This window comes from Pogona vitticeps, chromosome 3 (genome assembly GCF_051106095.1).
Source record: "Pogona vitticeps strain Pit_001003342236 chromosome 3, PviZW2.1, whole genome shotgun sequence".
Taxonomy (NCBI): Eukaryota; Metazoa; Chordata; class Lepidosauria; order Squamata; family Agamidae; genus Pogona; species Pogona vitticeps.
The window spans coordinates 87,060,106-87,087,321 of NC_135785.1; the positions used below are offsets into that span (position 1 = coordinate 87,060,106).

Consider the following 27,216-nt stretch of genomic DNA (forward strand, 5'->3'; position numbering starts at 1 on the left):
CCTAAAGGAGGCAGCAATAAGACTTCTACTGAAAAAAACACCTCTTTGAATCTCACCATACTGAAAAGTTCCCAATATTTCAAACTTTGGTTGTGGGGTCTCATGGATTTTCATCCTGTCCCCCAAGCTATTTCACATATACATGGAACTGTTGGCAATGTTCTTTTCACCCAAAATCAAGGATCCTGTTTCTTCTCTAGAGAAGTGTCCCATGTCAGTGATGGGTTGGACAAGGGTGAATAAACTGAACTTAATCCTGACAAGATAGAGGTGTTCCTGGTTAGCTGAAAGGCAGACCAGGGCGTAAGGATTCAGCCTCTTGCTGGGTGGGGTTACAAACCTAAAAACTCAGATTCACAACTTTGGTATGCTTCTGGATTGTATTTTGAGCCTTGGTGCCTAGGTTTTGGCTGTGGCCAGGAATGCATTTGCACAGTTAAAACTAGTCACTAGCTACAACAGTTCCTCACGACTGCTGATTACATTCCACTTATATTCGTGTAATGCACTTAGATGGGGCTATTTCCCAGAAGTGTTTGGAAATGCCAGTGGGTCTAAGATGTTGTGGCTAGTGAGTAAGCAAAAGAACACTTTATCACTGGCTGATCCGAAGCTGTGAAACTTTCTACCAAGGGAAGTCAGATGGGCCTTCCCCTTGGTGCCCTGCAGCTGACAGGCAAGTAGGCTTTGGGCAGTAACTGGCTGTTAAAAGAATGTATTTTCATTGTCTTTTAAATGGTTTTCTTCAGTTTTTAACAGCTTTTAAATATCGGAATCTATTATATTTTGTTATATTTTAAATCTATTGTACTTAAGGCACCTGGAGTCCCTTTTCTGGGAGACAAGCAGGGTATAAAGTGGATGAGTGAATGAATTGGAATATTTACAATGTTCTTACATATACTTTACAAGACTGTCAGACTGCCAAAATTAGCATTTCTTCAGCTGCATCAGTTCGTACCCGGTTTCCCCTAACACAAGATCTAACCGGAAAACAAGCCCTAGTATGATTTTTCAGGATGCTCGTAGTATAAATCGTACCCCAAAAATAAGCCCTAGCTAAGTGAAACCCTGCTCTCCACCATTGTGCAGCAACCAGAAGACGACATGACTGCATTTGAATAAATGTAGATGGTTGTACATAACAAAAATAAAACATCCCCTGAAAATAAGCCCTAATGCATTTTTGGAACAAAAAGTAATATAAGACTCTGTCTTGTTTTCGGGGAAACAGGGTTGTAAGGACTGTGATTCAGTTTCAATTTTCTCTGCTAGTTGTTTGTCATTTAATAATGTATTGGTCAATTTCTAAATATTGTGAGGAAAGGTCAAATATACACCATGATTGAGGAATGGTCAGGAAAAATATCACTCCCTATTTGAGTGCTGTAACTGTTCTTACTAGGCAGACAGAAACCATTTGCTCATTTTGGTGATATGTTTAAGCTGAACATTTGTTTAAGCTGAAGATCTGAACCCAAAGTTACTTCTTCTCTGAAATATTTTTTTGTTTAAAATTTAGGAACAAGTAAAGAAACATAACAGCTGAGAACGAGATGCAATAGAACTAGAAGCATAACAATAATAATATTTTTCAAAAAGAAATGAAGGGGAAAGAAAAATTATTTTACAGAAAAATCTTTGGAGGTTATATTATCAAAATGTTCATATGTGCAAAAGACACTCAAGTTTTTTTTTACAAAACACAATGGCAGTTTATTTTTGTCAAATTTGCTAAATTTCGCTTCCCCCCTTTGCTTCTTTGCTCATTTCCTAGATCCAGTGTATTGTCTATCTGGTCTATTGTTTAATGGCATCTTCTTTGTCTCCATGAAATGGATATTACACAGAGCTGTTCTCATTCACCTCCTATATTTGATCTGTGTTTGGAACCCCTAGCCTGTGTCATTACAAAAAACTGTACTATCCATTGCCTTGCACATAACTCTGTCATAGTTAAAATACTTCTTTATGAAGATGATATTTTATTGTTCACCTCTGAATCAAACTCTTCCATTCTATCTTATTAATATATTTTGAGATGTATCCAGATATTACATTCAGTGGATAAAATCTGAGTTGTTGCCAATGGGAGAGAATAAACTAAAGAGTGTTTTTTTTTCCTGATTGGCAGTTCCAGTGTTGCCCAATGTGATTGCATGTGTTGGAATACTGATACGCAGGGATATTTTGCAGATGATCACACTAATTTCAATAAATTTATTTCAGAGATATTTTGGATTTGTCCAGATGGACACCTTTAAATTTGTTCCATATACCTAGCAAATATTGCCATAAAATCAATACAATGCAACCTGCATTCAAATAAGATGGATTTGGCTTTCTTGATCTCAGTTTATATCATCAGGCCAATTTGCTAAGTTGTAATAATTATTGAAACTATACACCAGAAATGAATTATCTACCCTGGGTTCTTTTGGAAGCCTTCCGTCGGGTGCCCCTTTCTAACTTGATGACTTTGGGAGTCTGCGTATGTTGAGACAGACTCTATTCCCTTGACAATCTCTGCAGCAAGAGAATTATGGTATGCCTTGTCATGACAGTTTTGATTCGACCCATTAAATTGACCCTATTTAACACTGTCTGCATCCCTTTTTTTTTAGATACTTGCAACACAAGCTTTTACGCACTTTGTAGCTGCACTGTTTCACATACTATATATTGCATATTTCTGTTGTGTTCTGTATTGCATTATTTATCAATTGTAATTACTACAGTCAAAGACCAGCACTAAATTATTATTGATGTAGTAATAAAAAACTACCTTAAATGCTTTCCTTTTTAAATGGAAAATCAGGATGCTAATGAACAAATTACAATTTACTTCCATGTAGGACTTGAGCCACTGGTGTTAACAGATTATTCCCAATCAAAGTGAAAAGGCATCTGTCTGGTAAATTATTGACTCTGTAGTTTAACAGCTCTTGGCTACTCGAAACTCAAATCAATTATAAAACAAAGAATCCAAGATATACTGTAGAATTACAAGAGCATTTAAGTTTGGGTACTACATATTGTGCTGCAGGCGACAAAAGATTTGTATCCTCTACCAACTTGGCTATTTTATCATTTCACAAGTTCAGAAATACGTTAACCCAATGTAATGTTTTACCTGGTATGCTTCTACAAAGGAAATATTATGGAGTACATGTCCCTGTGACATTGGGGGCATGGAAACTGTCATGCATGCCCTACTGTACTGCTCCTTCCATTGTGATCTTCGTCAAGCATTCCTTTAATCGATTCTTCAGAAATTCCCAGGCAGATCAGACAATTTTAAAATTTCATTTCTCTTTTGTGAACAATCCCCAGATTACCAACAAAGTAGCCAGAGTTTGTGCAACTGCTGTAGCTTGCCACAGTTATCTGTTAAAATAGTGATTTCACTCCTGCAGGCTTTTATTCACTACATAGCTACACTGTTTCATATACTTTACATTGCATATTTTGGTATGTATTTTATTGTTTATTAATTTTAGTAACTGCAGTCAAAGACCAGCATTAAATTATTTATTTAGTGCTGTTCCTGCTGTTTCATACTTTTTTGTCTTCTGGTTTGGTTTGATCAGATGATCAGATGCAGAGGTGTGTCTAGAGCAAGAAATAGTGATGCTTTTCTGGGGTGTGGTGAGGTGGTGAACCACATTCCATCTTCCCTACTCCTGGCTTGCACTTTTTATTGTTGTTCATGCTTATATTTTAAAAGCATGTTTTTAAATGTTTAATGCTACTTCACCTGAGTTAATAACACTATTTTACATAATCACCTGGAGTATATTTCCTTGTAAGTAGCTTTTTTATTGTTGTGAAGACAGTCTGGGTGTGTGACTTCTGTTAGCTGGAGATAGATAGTGGGAAGGACACATATTCTACATACATTTTTAAATCTTTAGATTCAACTTAAATTGCAAGAACTGACCTAAGGAAGAAGAAGAAGAAGAAGAAGAAGAAGAAGAAGAAGAAGAAGAAGAAGAAGAAGAAGAAGAAGAAGAAGAAGAAGAAGAAGAAGAGGAGAATAGTAAGGAGAGAGGAATTATTAGGTCTGTTTTAAAGGGGCAGGCTCTCTGAGATTTCCTAAATACTCGCAGTTGGGGGGGAAAAGGTCACCATTCTGTCCAGCCACAGCAGGAAATGCAGGCTGCAAGCACTATTTGAAAAGAGAGGAAGTCACAATGGAAGTAGCAGCCCTCAATCCTGCAAAGGAAAACAGAGATGGCAGCAGCATTGCAAGTTGCTATTCCTTGATTCTCTGTCCTCACCACTGCCCTCAGGAGTCCGGGGTTCATTTTCTCAAGGTGCAGGGGCCAATGTTTGCTGCTTCCTCCTTTCTACGTGACACTCTCATGGCCTCTAAGCCTGCCCATTTCCTTCTTGAACTTCCCAGAGTTGTCAGTATTAAAGTACCACAGGAAAAAGCAACACCCATAAAAGGGGGCAGGTAAGAAAACAGTGCCAGTGTCAGAGAAGGGTGAGAGAAGAAGGGGAGCTATGTGGCATTGGGAGTAGTTCACTGTGTAGACATTTGAAATGCAACCGAATAAATCAATATTTGTGTGTGAAACATCAACGTGATTTCTAATGGTGCAAAGTGCAATATAAAAACATTGGTGTCAACTTAGGACATCCTCTTATGTGGTTGCATTCACAGTGAGTTGCTTTGCTCATCATCTATATCAGTGCTGCTGCTGATAGAGGTGAGAAATCTCAGTGCACAGTGGGTTAAATTTATTTGTTGGATTCTGCTTCACTAGGAGATTAGGTGTAGGTGTGACATGGACATGCAAAATTTCCCACAGGCATACCTATCTCCATGACAACAGTACAGAAAAGCTCAGACTCTTCTTCCAACGAAGTCATAGCTATTTGTTCATTCTTAGAAAACAAAGCCTGGTGGGAGTATTAATTTTTCATTATACTGAAAGAGTTTCCCCCCCCACCACTGGAAAATGAAATTTACTGAGAGATTATTATAATAGACCCAACAAAGCCCTAACATTGTATATTGAGATTTGCTTCAAGATCTTCACCATACTAGAATCCCAGTGGAGGATCAGAGCCTGAACATACACATGTTGGATAAGGATTTGCAGATAATAATTCTTCATTTAAAAATAGATATTATAAAGCCCTGAGAAATGCCATTGTGTTGAGCGACACAGCTAACTGCAAAAGTTACTGGTACCTGTAAAATCTAATCCTGACTTCAAAATATTGGAACTATCCAAATTTTAATTTATTTATTTATTTATTTTGAAGAGTACTTTCAGGAGCACTTGGCTCCTGGAAGTAATCAATTACAAAATGATTTGTAATCAATTACAAAATGATTTATCTATAAATGGAAAAAACTAGCTGGCTAATGCCCAAGTATAACCATGTGAATATGCTATGCCATGCCATGCTTCAGGGTTCTATTTAAGCTCTCAAGCTGTTTATTATCTATTTGAAGTCAATGACGGGATTCATTAGGGAGGTAAATATCACCAGTATACTGATGACAGAGAGCTCTACTTTTCCTTGTAGTCAGAGTCAGCTGAAGTTACACAGGAGCTGGACCACTGTCTTGATGTTGTAATTGGCTGGATTACAGTCAGTAAAGCAAAGCTGAATCCTGAAAAGAGGTATGCTCTGTGGTTGAATGGTTCTCGTGTCAGAGACTTACTATGTGACTTGTTCTTAATGGGTTTGCACTCTCCCTGAAAGAACATGCGCATAGTTTGGGAGTAGTGCTAAATTTATGTCTGTTACTGGAGCCCTCGTTGAATGCTGTGGATTGCAGTGGTTAGAGCCCAGCTTTGGTTGTCTCTCTCAACAGCTATGACCATTCCTCAACAAGACCACCTGGCCACAATAGATCATGCTGTTAGACAACTGCAATGCACTTCACATGGGGCTGCAAATGCTTAGAAGTGCAATATGCTACAGCTAGATTAATAACAAGAGCATTTCTCCAAACCTCATGCTAGTTCTGAATTCCACTGATTGCCAATATACCTCTTGCCTGAATTAAAGGTGTTGATGACAATCTCTACAGCCAAAATCAGCCTGGCAACTGGATATTTGAAGGTGTGCGCTCTCTGGTTTGGCAGTAGCGCATGTGGAAATGACAAGGGGTCTTAGTAGACCATAAGCTAAACAACACTTAATAGTGTGATGGCAGTAACAAAATCAAATACAATACTAGGCTGAAATCTAGCATCCAGATAATGTTGTTGTTGTATGCTGTCAAATCATATCCAACTCATGGTGACCCTATGGATAACCTCCACAATGTCCAGCCCTTAACAGACCTGCTCAACTCTTGCAAAGGCGTTGGATTTTTTACTCAGTCCATTTCATATCTGTCTTTTCCTGCTATCTTTAATTTTTCCCAGCATTATTACTTTATCCAGTGAGTACTTTCTTCTCACGATGTGCCCAAAGTATAACAGCCTCAGTTCAATCAATTTTGCTTCTAAAAAGAGTAGATTTTATTAGACCTAGGGCCCACTTGTATGTGTTTCTGGCAATCCATGGCATTTATAAAGTTCTCCTCTGGCACCTTATTTTAAAGTTAATTTTATTCCTGTCAGTTTTCCTCATTATCCAGCTTTCACATTTGTACATAGCAACTGGGAATACAACAGTGTAGATTCCCTTTGTCTTGATCTCCAGTGGAACACCCTTACATTTAAAAAAGGAGGGCAGGTGATACCTTTATTAGACCACCAAAAAAATTGCAAGGTTGTAGCAGTCTTCATCAGGCTGTGTACCAATATATTGTGGATAGTAAAGAAAAAAACATATGGAAGAAGCAAAACTCATAGCAGATGTATTTCTTAAAAATGCCCTCCAAAATACAGGCTGCAAGAGTGTAGGTTTCAAATTCCCCCCTTGGTGGCCATTGGCACATACATCTGCCATGACTTTGGAGAATTTCATGTTTTTTTCTTGCATTGCGCACAATATATTGGAGCACATCCTTATGAAGACTGTTATAAGTCAAAAGCTAGCATTTAAAATTTTCTTTTAATCATCTAAGAGAGATATCGCCTACCCTTGCTTTTGTATTGTGTAAGAACCACAATGTAAAGTTACTTTGAAAACACTACTGGGGTTGCTATACAGGTACCTTGGTTCCAACTGGACGGTACACAACAACAAGGACCAGACAGCTTTATTTGTTTACACTTAATAATCTTTTCTAGCTCCTTCATTGCTGCTCTTCTGAGTTTCAGCCTTCTGATTGCATGTCTGCAGTCTTCGTTTGCATTGATAACTGGATCAATTATCAATTACAAAATATTTATTTCAGTTTCATCATTGTCAACACTGATGTTATATAGTTTCTTGTCTTACTTTTCTTCTTAGGCTCTGACTACATTGGTAATGGAATCGCAGCAATATGGCTTTGCTGCAGCTTGATTCACAGCCCATTTTATGCTTCTGTTCGGATTAGATGATCACATGAAGATTGCAGAATTTTTGTTGCCAGTGTCAACACTGGACCATCAATCTGATGTGATTTGATCTTTGCCACAACCCACAGCCCCCTTTCTTTGATCCTGCCCTCTGCTGATCACTGGATCTCTTTTTATGGTAGGCTGTTTAACGTTTTGCACAACACTAGGAGAAATATACAGTTTTCCAAAGTTCTCCTCAGAACACATACATACATGCTGAGGAAATATAGTAGTCTGCTGTAGTTCATTAGAATTGTTTCCACTTCATACCGATTTCATATTCCCTTTTATTCATGCAGAGATTACCTTGTGCTAAACTAGTGTATTAATATAGTGATAAGGTGATCTAGCACTAAACTTGGTAGTTTTGTGTGGGAGCACCCTTTTCAAGGTTGCCAGCTGCACTCCTGTTGTAGTGAGAGCACACTCTCCTAGCATTATGCAGCGGCTCCTGAGGGGGCGGGGCCGACTGCTCATTCTTCCTCTTTTCCCTTAGAGTCAGAGCGTAACGCTCCGGCCAATCCTAGTAACCTATCTAAATTCTCACAACAATCTGTAAGCTTGTTAATAAAAGGGAGTTCTCGGGGCATCACCCTAGGAACTCCGCTGGCGGGCATCTATATGTCAACTGACTTTTTTGTTCTCTCTCTAAAGTTAATTGCTTTCCTAATTGCCTGTGATCTCCTACTCTCTTTGTTCTGTGATCACCTAAACCAGTGGTGGCAAACATTTTTGGGCTTGTGTGCCCTAAATGGGGGGGTACAGTGGGTGGCGTGCCACTGCCGCTATTGCAGCGGTGATGGACCCGGACCCAGGCCCAGAAGACCGGAACTGGAAGTGGTGGTTTAAGGGGAAATCATGTTGACGGACCAGAGGACCCAGAACTGGAAGTGGCTATTTAAGGGGGAATCATGTTGATGGACCTGGAGGACCCAGAACCGAAAGTGGCAGTTGAAGGGGGAATCGTGCCGACTGACCCGTAGGACCTAGAAGTGGTGGCGGAAGGGGGAATCCCAGCTGCAGCCGCCTCATGAGGTTTGGCTGTGCAGGGGGGGCGGGGGGGAGTAGTGACCTATGGCTCGTGTGCCAGAAGAAAGGGCTCCGCATGCCAGCTGTGGCACACATGCCATAGGTTCACCATCACTGACCTAAACTATTAGCCTTTTCATTTCGTGATCACTCCAGTTTTGTTTTAAAAATACTTCTGCACCTAGGGAGAAAGATTGTGAGAGTTGGTATTTTTGCTGCCAAAAACAATGTGCCCAGCTTAATACATCATCCACAGTAATGCCCCCTGTCCTTTTGGAAAACGAACCAACAGATTACATGGGGGGATATCTATTTCAATCATTCTGGATTGTATAAAAAGCAGAAGCTCCCAGAGAAAGGGGGGAAAATTAGTAATAAAAAGGAACATACTAATTCAAATCGGCCTTTGTCATGTGATCAGTAAAAAAAGAAAAAAGAGAAAACAGCAAATTCATACATTTTACACCCACCACAAATACCACAGTATCTGACCATGTAATTGCAGCCATAGTCATATCAGAAAATATGACATTTTAAATATTATCTTTCAACATTTAGCCAGTATTTAACTTTATAATTTCCCTACGGAGTGAGAGGAACAAATTCATTACCCTATCAGCTGATCCTTGTTCTGTTCGACTAGAGTGGGAGGAACATTTGAGACAATGACTTGCATATCCAACTGATTGACCACAGAGACCTAGAAACACAGAAAGAAAATGTAGTTGAGCCTTCAAACATACATTATCTCAGAATAAGAACAAGGATGTCATATTCTGTGACATTCATCATCAAATTTAACTCTCATTGATGTGGAGGAGAGATGGTGTTTTAGGTTATGGTTAAAGGAATATCTAGTGCAGCAATAGAGTTCTTCCAGTAAAATTGATGGGATTTTAAAACACTTTAGATTTGGCTAGATCACATTCTTTATTTTCAGTAGTCTACCAATATGTAAAGAAGCTACCATTTCATAATTAATACATCGCATGTCTTTTTTTGAATTTATATCATTTTCAGATTGTTTTGCTTTATATCCATTTTTTGTATGACAATGCTCACTTATATGAAAATTAATCCTTCTGATTAAACCTGAGTATAGAGTTTGAGACACAAAACTAACCATCAAGACTATTGTCAGCTTTTGAGGAAAAAAGAAGCCCTTGGTTTCCCCTCATGTTCTATTTCTCAAAACAGCAAGGCAAACCATCTGAAAAATCCTCTTTTATTGTTGCACACATTAGAGAAAGCAAGCATGCCAAGAGTTTTGTCTATACATTTACTGAAAGTAAAATCAAGCTATAGATTTCCTTCTTCTCAAAGGCAGTATAGCATAATTTGTAAAGATCAGTTGAAGGAAGGAAATACAGTAAGCTTGAATAAAATGTACATGAGTGATAACAAGTACTGTAGAAGAAATTCTTGATTTCCTCTGTCACGCAGAGCTTTGCTTTTTTTGGCTGGCCAGGAAGGGAAGGAGAAGCAATCAAGTTGCTGAGTGGAGAGAGAAACTGAGTGACTGATGTTCTCTGCAGTTCACAGAATTAGTCCAGTAAGTTGAAGTGAAATGTGTTTGCAACATAGCATACAAATTACACATGACCTCCAGCAGCGCTAACAAGCAGTGACTTATTTATAATCGACATCAAGCACCTACCATGAACAGATAAAATTAAAAATGGTCACTCACAATACCAGAGGTTCTAACTTTCATCAAATATAACAACATAGCATTATATTTTTTAAAAAAATTAAAATATGAATGCCACCAAACATGTCAGCAGAGATGCGTACCATAGAGGTAAATGTCTCATAACTGGCTGTGTACATGTGGTGGCAAACCTGTGCTTTCCTCTGTAATGACTCAAATGACAGTAAATCAAATTGTTTTCAGTGGAACTTTCCTCTCTGAAAGAGTGACTGAATAGCAGGAGAAGAAGCTTTAATGTTTGTCAATACAAATATTGCTTAGTGTTCTCCTAGGCTAGGAAAAGTCACACACACACACACACACACACACACACACACAAACACACACACACACACACACACACACACACACACACACACTTGGAAGAGTGGCACAAAAAGCATGGAGCACTATAGTAAATGAAAATATTCAAGTAATACAATCAGTTTGAGGCCCAGTGTAATGTAATGCTGGAACTGTTGGAAATGAAGTACTGAGATTAAATGTAACCTAGCCATTGCTGGGATGCGGTGGCGCTGTGGGTTAAACTGCAGAAGCCTCTGTGCTGCAAGGTCAGAAGACCAGCAGTCGTAAGATCGAATCCACACGACGGAGTGAGCTCCCGTCGCTTGTCCCAGCTCCTGCCAACCTAGCAGTTCGAAAGCATGTAAAAATGAAAGTAGATAAATAGATACCACCACGGTGGGAAGGTAACGGTGTTCCGTGTCTAGTCACACTGGCCACGTGACCACAGAAACTGTCTATGGACAAATGCTGGCTCTATGGCTTGGAGACGGGGATGAGCACTGCCCCTTAGTGTCGGACACAACTGGACTAAATGTCAAGGGGAACCTTTACCTTTACCATTAGCCATTGCTGGATAACTTGGGTGGTTACTATCTCCTTGTGTTTCTCTCTTATGATTCTGTGTATGCAATTGGACTCTGCAAGTTTTCCTACCTACTGTCCTTGGTGACTAAGGCTGAGCACTTAGGGGCTCACATTATGATTCTGTGGGCCACTCCCCCATTTCCTATTTCGGCTTTCCAACACTAGCAGAGGCAATCCAGGATTTCAAAATGGATTCTTTCCCCCCAACCTCTGGATGCCAAACTATGAATCTGGGATATTTTCCATTCAAAACATCTGCTCTGAGCCACTGAGTTGTGGCTCTCCCCCTAGAAAATCTGCTGCCTACCCATATACAAATAGAATGAAACTTCTTTGCAACTAGGATAACAAAGAAGAAATGTATGGTTCCTTAAACACCACACATGTAGTACAAGGGTGAAAGGCAAAAGAGTTATATGATCCGAAGAGAAACCAGAGTATATTTCTCTTCAGATCGCATAAATCTTTTGCTTTTTACATGTAGTATAAGGGTGAAAAAAAGCAGAATAAATAATAAATAAATGTGTTGGATGGTTACATACAGAGCCATGTGCAAAGAATCAGAATGTTACTGAATTGGGAAGTAAATGCCAAGGTCAATTTAATAAAAGGAATGTTAAACCACTGAACTGCTGCGTGTATTGTTCATTCTCAGTACTCAAGATCTTAAAAATTAAAGGCCTATAATTTCATTTTCCCCCATTGACTGCATTATTCACAGCCCCATATAATTTAGGAATTGTATGTAAAATGTTATTCTGACAACAACAGAGCAAACAAAAACACCTTGTCCATTAGCTAAGTCTCTCTCCTTTGAGAAAAAGACACAAAGAAGCCATGTTATTGACTCAGTAAATAAAAGCAGGACTGCATCTATTTCACCAAAAAAGAACTCCTAGGGCTTTATCTCAGCCTACTTATACCTTCCTTTCCTCATATATGCCATGTATGCAACCAAAGGGAAGAAGAAGAGATGAAGCAAACAAGGAACTCCAGCCTTGTACTCAGTCGCTCAGATTGCGAAAAAGTGGTCTTTTAAATGTGAAGTATGTATGGATCCAGTTTGTCAGTGAGTGGGATGATGATGAGCAAAAATGGCAGAGTTGAGATGACTGCAAGGAGGGTAAATATAGTTATTATAAAGTAATGTCCCTCATATCTTATACGGGGCTCAGACCCATACAAAGAGAAGTGACTTGGCATGCACTTCCTCCAAACTTAGGGGTGAAGTTTGGTCAAACACACTGTAGAGCAACTGTGTAAATAACATTTCCGTGCTGACCTATCTCAAAAGACAAAGGGCATTCTCAGTGCAGCTTTTTACAAAGCTAAACACTGTCTTTAGTAATTTACAAGGAAATGCAAAGGGAACTTCCTAAAGTAGATAGATGCTGGTCAAGTTATTAACTCTTTACAACCTGATAAACTGACCTTAAAGGCCTATCTGTACAGTCTACTATTGAGATATAGTCTAATGTCTGGACACTGTAATAAGCTGGATGAAAGTGAGTTAATTGAAGATGAATCAAAACAAGATGAAGGCTATGTGGTTCAATGGTTTCCATATTCAAGAGTTGGACATATTTATTTATTTATTTATTTATTTATTTATTCATTCATTCATTCATTCATTCATTCATTCATTCATTCATTCATTCATTCATTCATTCATTTCCATATGACCTGTTTTGGATGGGGTTGGACTCTATATCAGCATTTAATTTGAGGATATACCTGGATCTCTGTTACTAAGGGGTCAAGTGGACTGGGTGGTTCAGAGTGCTGACAATGACATTTTAACTCCTAAATGGTTTCGGCCTAGATATATGAGGGAATGCCCCACCCCATGGATACCTGCATTATCATTAACATTTTGGAGGTGGTGGTGTCCTCAGCATGCCACCACTGAGAGCAATATTTTATGTAAAGGAACAGAAGAGGGCTTTCTCAGGTGTAACATGGACTGTGGGTTCCCCCCCCCCACAATTTGGAGGCTCTATGGGTGCTAACTTTGCCTTTATTTTGCACCAAGTAAAAACTTGGCTGTTTACCTGACCGTTTTGGTCATTAGACAAATCTAATGACTAGGTTCTAGTCCTTCAGTTTTCTGTTTTTTGTCTTAATTGTTTTAATTGTTATACTGTTTAAAGTTTTTAAAAATAGTTTTGCTTTAAATTATTTATAGTGCCTTATTTTCTTTTAAGGTCATTTTATTGCTTGGGATCTGTCAATAAAGGGCAGGTTAGAAATATTTTAGAATGAACTTCCAGCTTGACACTGTGATGACACAGCAGCAGGCGGATGAAGCTCCATCCCCTGGGCTGAATTCCAACCTGTTTGAGACCCCCCCAGGAGGTTAAAACCATCCCGAAGAGGTGGTGAAATGGGGAAGATGCCTTTTGATCACGGGGGCGATGGTGGTTACCTCTATTCGGTCTGGGAAAATCCCCAGATGGAAACAAGCAGCTGAAAAGCTTGCTTGCAAGTTGTCCGCAGCCGGCAATTGAAAACCAATAAACCATCTAATTAACATTGTTATCACTGGGTGGGAAATATTTATAACTATTCTATTTTATGATCATCCCTGGATGAGACAATCCTTATAACAAAAAAGTGTATCTTAGCCTCACCACTTAAAGAGCGGCGGAGAATCTGGAGAGGGGAAGAAACACAAAGAGAATTAATGAAAATAAATTGGACACTAATTAAACATTTAAATATACACTTCAAGGAAGGAAGTTTGGTATTATTCTGGCATTAGAAACTTAAGAAAACTTTCTCCTAAAATTATTAAACAATTCTGGAGTTAAACTGGTTATGATATGGCTACAGTTATTTACAGCTATCTACAGCGTTGCAAAAAGCCCAGAATATTGACCTTGAAGACTTTATGGAGATTCTGACTTTTTTTCTCTGAGGACTGACTGAAATATAGACAAATTGACCCTCGAAAGCCAAACTCTGCAAAAGTGTGTGTGTGGGGGAAATTAAACTGTAACCTGAGCTCTGAACTTGATTGGACCACAAGCTGGGATAGAATTAATATAGGAATGGACTGCTTCTGGGGCTGGATTACAAAAGACATCAGGCTATGAATACAAATTTCGAGTTTGCTATTTGATGAGCAAGCGTCCTTCAGTCTACAAGAAGGGGGAACCCTACACATCTGAGACTGGATTCAAGTTAACCCCAAAGATGATCAATCTATTAAATTAGACCTATGGAAGCAAATATTGATGAATTTGGACTGAATACTACTAAGCAACTGGACAACCTTCACTTGGAATACAATCATTTGATATCTGGGACATAATGCTACACCAAGAAAATTTTGGGGATCAAACAAAATCTACTTTTCAAACAATTTTAGAAAAAGTGATGTCCCACAACAAAGAGGCAAAATTATTCAATGAGCAGTTAAAGAAAAACTATAGTCAACAGGAGATAGGGAATAACAAACAAGGAAACGAGAGGGTGGTGGATGATGTATGCCAATCAAAGGAGGGTCTGGAGGGAATCAGAGGAGAAAATTTAGGAGATCTAATTCTAAACCTGGAGCCAAGGAGAATCTTAGGTGTGCTGAGGGAAGACAAGGGGAGAGAACCAGCAGATTTAATTTAAAATAGCCTGGAAGATCTATTGGAGATAGATCAAGAGCAAAAAATGGCTACAGATGGCACAATTAGAGAGATAGGAATAAGAAATGGGAAAAGACAAAGAAGAGAAGGAGTTACTTAGAAAGATGCAAAGGAAAAAAAATTAACATCGCCTTCAACATTGAAAACATGTATACACCTAACTTCGGGAATTGTAAAGGGTCATATCTTATATATTAGAAAAGGGAATCAAATTGAAATAAGGGATCAATAATCAGGGTTAAGGCATAACAAGGTGGTTCTTAAGATAAATTGAAGCTAGACATAACAGGTAAAACAAATAGTAATTAACTAACAATATTAGATATGATATTGATATAGACATGACAGAAAAAGTGGAGATAGAAATAGCTAAAGAATTATATAAAGAAAATCTATATGAAATGCTTTAGATAACACTTATTATGTGTTAGAAACCTATTTAGCTATTATTGGTATAAAATACAAAGTTGGTTGGTTAAATTGCCTCAAAATTATATAGATTTGAAACCAGAATTGTTTGTATTAAGTATTTTTATTAGAGGATTTTGAGAACTTGTATACTATGAGAGCAATATTATGATAGTAGCCAATATTGTACACTAAAATACATACATGATTGGTTCAATGTTTAAAAAAAAATAAAGATTTTGAAGAGACAACCAAGAAGGCACCAGGATGCAAAAACAAATAATTATAAGCAACCCATATGACATGATTGTTAACAGGCACGAACTGAATGCAGATAGACTGAAAAACTAATAAAATGTTATTTAAAAAAAGATTTTAGAATAAAGGTGTGTATTACGTATGTATGTGGTATGACCTTCTAAAAATGAAAAATAAAAATAAAAGGCCACTGTGTTGAGAAGCACTATAGCTTCCTGTTGTTGCAGCCCAAGCAGACATCAGAGATTTAATGAGCCCCTGGTGGGTGACTGTACATAGTTAGGGAACTGTAGTTATTTTAATAAGCTGCTGCTGCTTATAATAGGCAAATATGTCAGAAGCCCCTCCTACCACAGTCTTAAAACAGAGGAAGTTACAAGGATGGTAAATGTGACTAACACTGAGGAAGACATTTAAAATAAATTTGATTCCCATCTTGCAGTAAGAATATGCCTCCCTAAAGCATTGGAACATACTTACAAGTACATCTGATTTGTTGCTCAGTCCTTTTCCATAGTTGTCAGTGGCAATGACCTGAAACTTGAAATAAGATCGCCGCATGTTTTTGAACAACATTGCCGTTTTGATAAGCCCTGTGTATGGTTCAATCACGAAGCCTTCTTTGCCATCCTTGATTGGAGGAATGATGAGTCTATACTGCATAGCACTGTAGTTGCCCATATCTTTATCCTTAGCCTGACAGATGAAAATGACAAGAGAAAACATGGAAACTGCTAAGATGAATGAGCATATTAAGGAACATTCACTTTGATTTTTTTAAGCAATTTAGTAGCTAGTATAGTGGGCCATATGCCAGTAAACTCCACTCCATACTGGTTTTGCAACATTCAGAATTAAATTTCAGTGCTATCATGACTTCCAAATGAAAACAGACATTTGCCATGTGGAGAATGGCAAAACTATAGGGGAACACTTGAGAATACAAGTTATTTCTATATTAGCTGACCTGTTCCACTACTCCAGGACTAATCTGAGTAATAATGCAGTTGCACTTTAGATTTCACACTTTTTCAATGCAGTTCTTGGCTAAAAATGTACCAAAATAGAGATAGCTCATGATCCTATTGTGGAATACTGCATACATACGGAAAATTCCAGAAGTGGTTTTTTGCAGTTTTGCAATATGTCTGTCATGTGCTCAGGCGCATAACTGAGTACATATACTGTAATTCAGCATGGGTTAATCTTGGTATATCCCAGCAGGTAACAGCCAGTCAGAACAACTGCATATGCTGTTATGCAATTTTGGGATTGTGCTACACAAATCCAATGGTGGCAAAATGAATTTTTAACAAGAAAATATGTTCAGAATGCATATTTTGAGAAGGAATATGCTTAGAAAATGTGCATCTTGTAAGAAAATGGACTTAAAATGTATATTTTAATATGATTTTTTGTACAGATTGTTTAAACACTGCAGGTTAACATAGACACGCAACAGAATAAATATGTTCCAATTTCTCTTGTACTCTATTATCTTTAAAATCATTTAAAAAGCACAGACACACCACGTTCAATTGTTTCAGGACCATCAGAGACAGCCTGTCCTCTGCCCAAGCCCCTGTAATGCTAGAGAAGGATGAAGGATGTTTGTTATCTCTCTAATTTGTCCTTAAGGTAAATATTTTTGTCACTTCATAAAGGGAAGATATGTGATGCTTCAAGAGTTGTGATATGCCTGTCAGAGAAGAGAAAGAACTGTAGTTAATCTTAATAGCAGTATATATTTTCTTGTGTTTATGTGGCAGATAAAAATATGTAGATTTTCCCACAACTCTGTTCCAAATGAATGCTGAAAAATATGTATCATCTGTGTCAATGTCAAACTCAATCTTGTTATACAGTAATTATGTGTAGATCTGTATCTGTAGGTAGACACTCAGGTTGAGGTTAGTTAAATTTCATATTTTAAAATTCAGAATGGCTCACCCACTAACTGGCAGAAGCACAGTTCCCTCCTTTGCGTGATCCTCCACTCACTGGTAGCATCATGAGCTTCCCTGCCTCACATCCTTGTCTGATTGGGCGATCGCCCAAGGAAGCAGAAGAGGGAAGCTGTGCTGCTGCCAGTGAATGGGTGATCACCCATGGAGGCAGAAGAGGGAAGCCCATTCTTGACGGTGAGTAGGCGCTCACCTAGGGGAGGCAGGGGAGAGAAGAATGTGGCATCTTCAGAATACCTATGTGGGTGGCTGCACCAAACAGGGCTGAACTGCTGTTTGAGCCCATCTGTACTCTTGACCTGAGTTTGGCCCCAATGGGTTCAGATAGCCATCTTAAGGTTGACTCAGCCTTCCATCAGAGGTCGATAAAATGAGTACCCAGCTCATTGGGGGGGGAAGGTTTTTTTGCATAAATATGTTGTAAACCACCCGGAGAATGCTTTAGCACTATGGGGAAGTACATAAGGTGAAATGACGATGGATGAAATTTTCTACAGTATAAACCACACTTCATAGATTTCTGATTTTCATATGAAAGAAGATATTTACCGTATTTTTTGCACCATAAGACGCACTTTTTCTCTCAAAACAAGTGGGGGGAGAAGTGTATGCGTCTTATGGAGCAAATACTGTCCCCTCCACGCCACCATCGCTGGCTTCCGAGGCCTCCGGAGGCCTCAGCAGGCCCCGTGGGGGCTTCCCCCCGGCACCATCGCTGGCTTCCGAGGCCTCCGGAGGCCTCAGCAGGCCCCGTGGGGGCCTCCCCCAGGCACCATCGCTGGCTTCAGAGGCCTCCGGAGGCCTCAGCAGGCCCCGTGGGGGCCTCCCGCAGGCACCATCGCTGGCTTCAGAGGCCTCCGGAGGCCTCAGCAGGCCCCGTGGGGGCCTCCCGCAGGCACCATCACTGGCTTCCGAGGCCTCCGGAGGCCTCAGCAGGCCCCGTGGGGGTCCCCCACCACCACCATCACTGGCTTCTGAGGACCTCCAGGAGGCTTTCCACTGGTAAGGTGCTGCTTTTTACTTTTTTTAAAAATGTTCTGGGTGGGTTTTGTAGGGTACATTTGGGCTGGGGGTATGTTTCTATGTTGCTTTGTGTTTTGGTAATTTTTTTGCAGTCTCAGCATGGGACTTGCTCTGTTTATTTATTTTTACTTTATTTTTTGGTATTTAAATATTAGTTGCTGCTTTTTACTTTTTAAAAATGTTCTGGGCGGGTTTTGTAGGGTAGATTTGGGCTGGGGGGTATGTTTCTATGTTGCTTTGTGTTTTGGTACTTTTTTTGCAGTCCCAGCATGGGACTTGCTCTGTTTATTTATTTTTACTTTATTTTTTGGTATTTAAAAATTAGTTGCTGCTTTTTACTTTTTAAAAATGTTCTGGATGGGTTTTGGAGGGTAGATTTGGGCTGGGGGGTATGTTTCTATGTTGCTTTCTGTTTTGTTACTTTTTTTGCAGTCCCAGCATGGGACTTGCTCTGTTTATTTATTTTTACTTTCTTTTTTGGTATTTAAAAATTAGTTGCTGCTTTTTACTTTTTAAAAATGTTCTGGGTGGGTTTTGGAGGGTAGGTTTGGGCTGGGGGATATGTTTCTATGTTGCTTTGTTTTTTGGTGATTTTTTTTGGCAGTCCCAGTGTGGGACTTGCTCTGTTTATATATTTTTAGTTTATTTTAATTTTTGGTATTTAAAAATTAAGTGCGTCTTAACGTCCGGTGCGTCTTATGGAGCGAAAAATACGGTAATTGCATAGGTCCCGTCAGATGTAAAAGCAAGTAATGTTTTTCTGCTACACCCATGGGCATACATGGCATTTCTCCTTCTTTGAAGATGAGAAGAGGAGACCAGAAGATTTGTTTCTGAGTTTAAACAACCAATAATTCCCCATCATGGCCAATGGTCTTGTGGTTTATTTCAACTCCAGCTATTGGGGACAAACTAGGGTCAGTCTGTGATTTCTGATTTTGGAGTTTTGAGAACTACAGTAAATAATTCAATTTATTTGAAGGACCATTTTTCCATGACAATCTGCCTACATGGAAATTTCTATAACTGATTCCCTCCTAAAAATACCACCACCATTAAAAGTGAGGTTACAACACAGGGAGTGTCTGGAAGTTGAATCATGGTAACTGGACTTCCTAATTAGTTTGAAAAGTTTCACTACTCATCCAAGTAGCTTCTTCAGTCTGAGGAGAGTTCGTAGGAGATCCACATTGGTTTCACTTTCCCCTGGTCTGAATAGGCTAATTATATGGACAAAGGACTGGGGGTGAAAATCCCTTCTTTGCAGTCTTTCTCCACTCCTTGTCATCGGTCGTTAGCAGTGGTCTTTCTGGTGTGTGTTGTCCTGATCTTTCTGGGGATGGATGAAAAGGCATCCCTCCCTAGAGGGCAACGTTTGACAATTAAACAGATGATACATATTTTTCACCCTATTCAGACCAGGAGGAAGTGAAACCAACTTAGAGGATATATAAGAGATCTCCTACCAACTCTCCTCAGACTGAAGAAGCTACTTGGATGGGTAGTGAAATCTTTCAACCTAATAAGAAAGAAGTCAAGTTGCCATGGCTCAACTTCCAGATAGCATCACCTGGATGACTGAGAATCTTCACAGATATAACACAGGGAATGCTTTTGAAGCTATGGAATGCTCTCATCAGAGAGATACACCTGGGAGGTGCCAGACAAAAACGGTTTTATTGGCATATACTTTTTAGAACATTTTTATTAGTCTAACAGTATAATATTATGCATTTCTACTCAGATGTAAACCCCTCTTACTGTATTTCAATGAGGCCTACTTTTAAAGACGTATATGTTGGATTCCAGTCTTACTGTTTAAAACTTTCTGAATTTGAATTGTAATTTTTTTGTGAGCACTGCTATTCTCTGTTCTTTAATTTTCTTAAACTATCTTGTACTCTCTGATAAGATGGTATATAAATGTTTTGAACAAACTCATAGTGGTTTGTCCAAAATTCAAGAACTACAGCTACTGGAAGATGCAAAGAGAGAGCAAGTGAATGCATGAGATCAAGGCTCACCAGAGATGACACATGTAGTGAGAAAACATGGTTTTCCATTGTGAGAGGCTTGGACTTCGATTCCCCATTGTGTCTCCCTGACAAGGGCTAAACTTGATGATCCATAGATTCCCATCCAGTTCTGCAGTTCTAAGATGATGATGATGTTTCAAACAGGCCAGAAATTTAAAAAAAGGAAGACGTTCTATATGTGGCTGTTTAGGCAATACTCACAGCCAGTAGTCTTCTTGCCACTCATATGTCATAAGATCTAACAAAGTTCCTAAATGAAAACATTTTTTTTAAAAAAGCATAACAATGTACCCCAAAAAAGTGGAAATCCTGACAGAGGGGTCCTTTTTTAAGGAGAAAGCAGGATAAAATATTTTAAATAAATAAAAGAAATAAATATAGGTTTTTAAATATTGTCCCCCGCCCCGCTTCCATTAGCAGTTATTTCCTAAAGAAGTGACACCCTTAAGCAAGTCTTCCAAATAATAAAAGTGATCCACCAGAATGGCTTATATAAACAAGTAGTCAGACAGTAGTAACGATGAGATTGTCAAGGCAAAAAAGAACTGGTATTTGACTGTCTCACAGATGGAATATTTGATATCCTGCACATAGCAATGCATTGTCCCAGGCCACAAACTGTAGTGGAAGTGAGGCTTAATCCTTGTTGCAGTTTGGCACAGAGACCTATAACCTGTGTCTTTATTCTGGGTTGGAGGGGCAGTGTTAAATATGCAGAGTACTGTCTTCCTTTTCATGTGGCTTTCATGAGCAAGGGTGAAATGAATGGCAGGTGGAGAAGGGGTTGAAACCCACTTCCTTAGGCATTATAAAAAACTTGAATGGCAACATGTACATTGACTCAGGTTAAAACTGGCCAAGACATAATTGCATACAAGCCTCCTCAAGCATATGATAATATGGAACTGTTTCTAGTTTGCTTCAAGTTGTCGGTGCTATACAAGAACAGACTGTGGGAGCTACTTTTCTCATATGGATGGAAACTCTCCCATGAATGCTTAAATGCATGGACCAAACTTCACAGAAACACATTTGAAGTTTAAATTAAGCATAAATATGTAATTGCTCAATGAGGCTTTAGCAAAAGCAACAGCTTCCAGGAGCAGCTCATTACCTTCTTTCCCTTTGCAATATATGGAAAAATAGTTTCTTAAAAAATCAGATTCATAAAATGCTACCATAGTTGGACAGAGTAGATGACAGGGATAAGGCTTTAGGAATATGCAGGAAAAAGGAATACAGCCTATCAAAACATTGACTTTTGGTACAGCTGTGGAAATAGGGACAATGCAACAATGAAAATAAGGGGCATTTTAGTGATGTTAAGACAAAAAAGAATTTATAGAATAGCTAACTATGGAGTCAAATTTACTTGTAACGATGTACAGTATAAGACAAGGCATGAATGCCAAAGTATTAAAAATGCTGGGATAGCAGATGTAGCTGATAAAACTGGAAATATATATCAAACTATCAATTCCTCCAGGGAGAAAAGTGTTCTTGTTTTAAAAGCTATTATATTTCGCCAGAAACTGTAACTGGAAACATCTGAATTCACCATCTGCTTTAGTGGTGCTAATGTTGAATAAAAAACTCCATTCCTTTTATGATCCTCTTCATTATATTCCAACCAAAATTAAGCATGACCCTCTGAGGAAGACTGGAAAGCACAGAAGGACCAGTAGTTGTTTCCTCATTTCCACTCTGAGTAGCTAGTTTGACTCAAAATCGCTTTCTTAAAGGGGAGAAAGTGGTTAGCGACTGATGCCTGTCACTGCCAATAAAGTTATAATTCCTCAGTAGCCTTCAGGTTCTGAGCAACATTTTGCTGAGTTGAAAAAAATTAGGGCATGGGGTCAGTACAGAAGTACTTAGAGACCCAATAAAAGTGAAGGAATTGTGTAATATAGTTCTAAAGTGACACAGATAAATTGCATCACTTTTTATAGCATTTTTATTGCAAAATCAGAAACTATTTCATGAAGGCACAGCTTCTTGCAAAACCACTTAGCAGTTCAGCTCAGAGTTCAAAATGTGGTCGTTCTATTATAGTCTCCATCTCCTTTCTTAAAAATAAATCTGAGTTTTTGTGAAAACTTTATTGTCTGCAAAACTAACTAGAACAAAATGTAAATACTGTATAAAAATTTCCATCTGATCAAGTTAATACGTTCGTGCCATGCCAAGAGCATGTTTTATTCCAGACCAATGCATAATATTAAGTGAAACAGCAATGAAATTACAGCACAAAATCTACCAAAAAACCCCCAAAAATCTACAAGTAAAATGAAAATCTCCAATTCATAATAAAATGAGTGGCTAATTGGTTTTCAAACTGTAGCTGGAATGCCTTCCATAATGCATACGGGGGGGGGGGGAATCTAAGACGGAATGCCCCTGGAAATGGAAAATTCCTTGATTTTGTTAATTTATGTTATCTCAACACCTCAAAGCAAAAGATGAAGTATGGCTCCACCCACCCCATATCCACCTTCCCACTGGGCTCATGCTAGTTTAGAAAAGCAAAATAGCAATGAATGGAAGCCTCAGTTTTTGTCTAGAGATCCCATCTCTCCTTCCTTTCTTTTCCTCTCTCTCTCTGGAGAAGAATGGTTTTAAAATCTGGGATCTTCAAAACAGATGCAAATTGCAGGTTAACCTTGTCTTTGTCTTGCTTTGGGATCAACATCTTACCTGCTTTGACAAGGTGCTTTGTAACCATAAAGATAAGAGCTGCCCAGGAAGATGGGATGATAGGAATCTTATTTTATTTTCATTCAATCTTATATAATTGTATTGTTATATAAACTGCCCTGAGTAGTGATCTCGGTAAGTTGGGTGATATATGAAAGAAAGAAAGAGAAAGAAAGAAAGGGAGGGAGGGAGAGGAAGGGGGAGAGAAAGAAAGAGGGAGGAGAAAGGGAGAGAGAGAGGAAGGAAGGAAGGAAGGAATTGACAAGAGAATTCAAGAAGCCCCATGACATTCTTGGTCTCCAGACAAAATGAGACAAGTTCTTGTTCTCCACAAACTCCCTGAAATTTGCACAATGTCTCTCACTTCTGTACTTTTCAGAAATAAAGCACACACAGACAGACACACAGCAAGATGTGCTGTTTATTTTAAAAGATGTGAACAATCCATTATGTGCTTCATATTCTTAAAGACACCTGCAGTCATTCAAGGTTTGAGCCATTTCAACAATTAATTACTAATTTTGCATAAGAAATTGGTAATTATGCACTGAACTCTGTTCTCATCAGTGAGCACTTAAGAATTCCTAATCATCATTGCTCATGGCCACTGGAGAGACAGAGAAGGAGTCTCCTTGAAGAGCAGAATGCATTGTGAATACACTTGGGCAACAGCATATAGCTGGGTAATCCTTCCTGTGCAGAAGAAATGCACAATAAACTTGTTGACAAGCAAAATGCCCTCATGGTCCTTTTCAGGAACACAAAGACAATAATTTCTATTAATATAGAAGACATCTCTTCATCTAAAGAGGAATTGTTAGCTTCACTTCACCATGAATGGAAATGTAATGTCTTTTGTGTTCAGGAAACTGATCAGTTACAACCAAAATTTCCTGGAACATGTCCAGTTGCTGAGAGGCCTTACAAACAATACTGAAGTGCCATTTTTGTAAGCTCAGATATCATGGCCTTCTTAGTGGACTATATTGAAGAGGACCTTATAGAAATCAGTTGAATTGGTGCAGGCATAGCTACATTGATTTATAAACCACCTACTGTATTATACCATTCTGCTTCAAGAAGCCATATAATATGGGAAACTAAAACACTCATTTTTCAGTTGGAGACTTCAACAACCCTAGGAACATTTGGGGCTACGAACAGGATGACAAAAATGGTGAAACCATTATAAAATAGGTAAAATCCCACTTAATGTCCTTCATACATGATTTTAAACTACTGTACCCAGTTTATTTAACAGTGGCAGGTAGCAGAGGGGTTACAACCCAGATCTAAATCTGGTTAGTGAGCCTATAGCTCACCAGTTCATCTAAAGACCCATCTAACATCAATCTGTTCTGTACCATTCCATAAGAAGTATAATTTAAAGAAAGGTAACTTGGGGGCATGAGGAAGTGGGATAATTTGGAGTGAGCTGGGTCATGTTTAAAAGGCTCTCATCCTTGCCCAGAAAGCACTTCAAATCACTTCCATGCCTTCCCTTTCAATTACTGATGTCATCTCCCCCACTCCTTTCCTTTCCTTTTGTTGTGGTTGCCATTCTGTGGGTCCTGGTGACCTCCATTTTTTGTTTAATTTAGTAAGTGGCATAGCAATACATCAAACCCAGCATGGATACTGCCTTATATCTGTAAGAGTGCTGCATGACTTAAGAGAATATTTTAAAAATGGTGAGAAGAGGAAAATAGAGGAGAAGGCTTCTCCATCATCTTTTCTATTGTCACAACCCACTGCATACTTCACAGGGTTGTTACTGAGGAGAACATCTTACACAGCTTCATTTGGAAGCAAATTAAGCAACTATACAGACTGCATAATGCGACAGTCAGGAGCACTCACAATTGCACCAATTAAACTGCAGCCATGGAATTGTGTCAGAAAGGAACAGAACAGCTTGCAAAAGGGGCAGGATGGATCCCTCTTATTTAAAACGCAGATGTTTGGTGGAAATAGGGAGAACTGAACTGCAGTAAATAGCAAGCTATATATTCATTTGATTGCTCCTCGGGAAAAGTTTACAACAACACTAGATGCAGGTGTGCATCAGATTGCCCTGCAACCAGTGAACTATGATGAATTTCTAACTTCCATTTTGGAATGTTCTTGATACTTCATTACAAGAGGTTGCCAGATATCCCAAGTCTCACTCCGGAAAAATACTGTACTGTATGTTCAGTACTTAGATTACCCGTATTTTTCGCTCCATAAAATGCACCTTTCCATAAGATGCACCAATTTTTTAGGAGAAGAAAACAGGAAAATATAATCTGTTTTCTTCGCTCCATAAGACGCACAGACTTTCCACCCCCCTGTTTTGTGGGGGGAAAGTGCGTCTTATGGTGCGAAAAATACGGTATATTTCAAATTTTGAAGAAAATCATTTCAGAGAACACACACTAAAAGCTGGGAGAAATCTGATCTCGACTCTTGCAGAAACAAGAACTTGCTGGATAGATACTATAACAGAGTTTGACATGGCAAGGAAAAGCCAGAAAGCTTGGAGACTACTGAAAGTACTAAACAATTACCCAAATAAAAGGATATTCAATAATAACCCCAAACCAAACAGCATACCAACTACTTTTGGCAGGGAAGACTAATCAATGCAATATAAAAATAAAACATAAAAGGGATATTCAGAGCAAATCCAATTAACTTTCTACTGCCTTCATATTGGCAGAATGAGAGGAAACCACAAGAAGATATAGGAAAAGTGCCAAAGTGGTGGGACTCAATGATATCCAGACCAAGGAAATTAAACATTTTGGGAAAAACAAAAGGGAATGAGTCCTTTCATTCCTTATTGGAGAAGCAAACAAGTTCCAAAAACATGGTGGAAGACTAAAGTAATCACTATATCAAAACCAGGCAAAGAATCATCAGATCCAGGCCAATTTACTTACGATGCCACCTATATAAAGCACTTGAATGAATTATATTAAATCTTTTAGCCCTAAAATTGAACAGTTTGTAATTTCAGAACAAGCAGGCTTTAGACCTGGCAAAAGTTGTCAAGCTCAAATCTCAAATCTATTCCAGCATATAGAAGATGGTTTTGAAATGTGAAATAACTGGAGCAACATTTATCAGTTTCACAGTGGCATATGAAATTGTTCATCATCAATTGCTAATCAAAAAGTTCTACTTTCTTATTGAAGATCATGGACTAACAGAAAAGGACTTCCATTGAAAAAGTCTGACTGGCACTGCCTCTCCACTGAGATATACTAGCAAGTAACAAATGAAATAATGTAACGCAGCACCAAATCCATCCACTTCATGGACACCAACCCCTGGACAATGGCAAAAAATGAGAAAAAGTTTTCATCACACAGCTCACACTCTACATATTAAACCAGAGGAAGCTGAGCTAAACCTATGGAGAGCAAAAATAACACACCTTGCCAAGTGGTTCAAAGCTGAAGTGTGTCTCCCATCAGGACAAAATTCTGAATCTACCATGGGGAAGCTGCTTAGCAGACTTTGAAACAGAGCAGGAATATTAAAGAATAATCAAGTAAAATGAGGCTATTTGGATATAGGACAAATTTTCTGTGAATGTGGAGGACTTATCAACAGTGTTTATGTGCATGCAATCTATGCCCTATTATGTGTCTAAAAAAATCTAGTAAATGGCCAAGATAATACTATTTAAGTAGCCCACTTTTGGTCAAAAATAGTCTAATCATTTAATATTTTAATTTATGTCAAATTTAGTTATATTTCATTTATGTATATATTTAAATTGTGCAATTGTCTGATAAAAATAAAAACAACATCACTAGCAAGAAGAAAACTTTTGCAATTTCTCATCCCTGCATGGAGCAAAGAGACAGATAAAGATTTATATCCTTCAATCCCTAAACAGGAGAAGCTCTATCATGCTTGTTGTTCCCAGATGTACCAGTGAACAGGCAGATTGACTTCTAGTAATTTTCTGTTTTGAAAGGAAAATTCCATGGGTCTACACATAGCCTGGAGTGTGCAACAATGGTCAGGAATGGCCATTTCTTGTGGCTGCAAGTATTTGAGGTGTGATTGGCAATTCTGCGGTTATGTTATTATAACCTGATGCTAATGGTCAGGAAAACAGTGATGGGG

General features: G+C 38.6%; 1 protein-coding gene across 8 annotated transcripts in view; it reads right to left on the minus strand.

Moving 5' to 3' along the window:
- PCDH15 (protocadherin related 15) overlaps positions 1 to 27,216 on the minus strand; it is a 979,840-nt gene that overhangs the window by 48,368 nt on the left and 904,256 nt on the right. For all 8 annotated transcript variants that reach the window (XM_072995260.2, XM_072995261.2, XM_072995259.2 and 5 more), the window contains 2 exons: positions 15,858 to 16,073; positions 9,104 to 9,192 (listed from right to left, as the gene is read on the minus strand). In XM_072995260.2, coding sequence (XP_072851361.2) covers positions 9,104 to 9,192; positions 15,858 to 16,073 — 305 coding nt within the window. The remainder of the gene's footprint in view (positions 1 to 9,103; positions 9,193 to 15,857; positions 16,074 to 27,216) is intronic.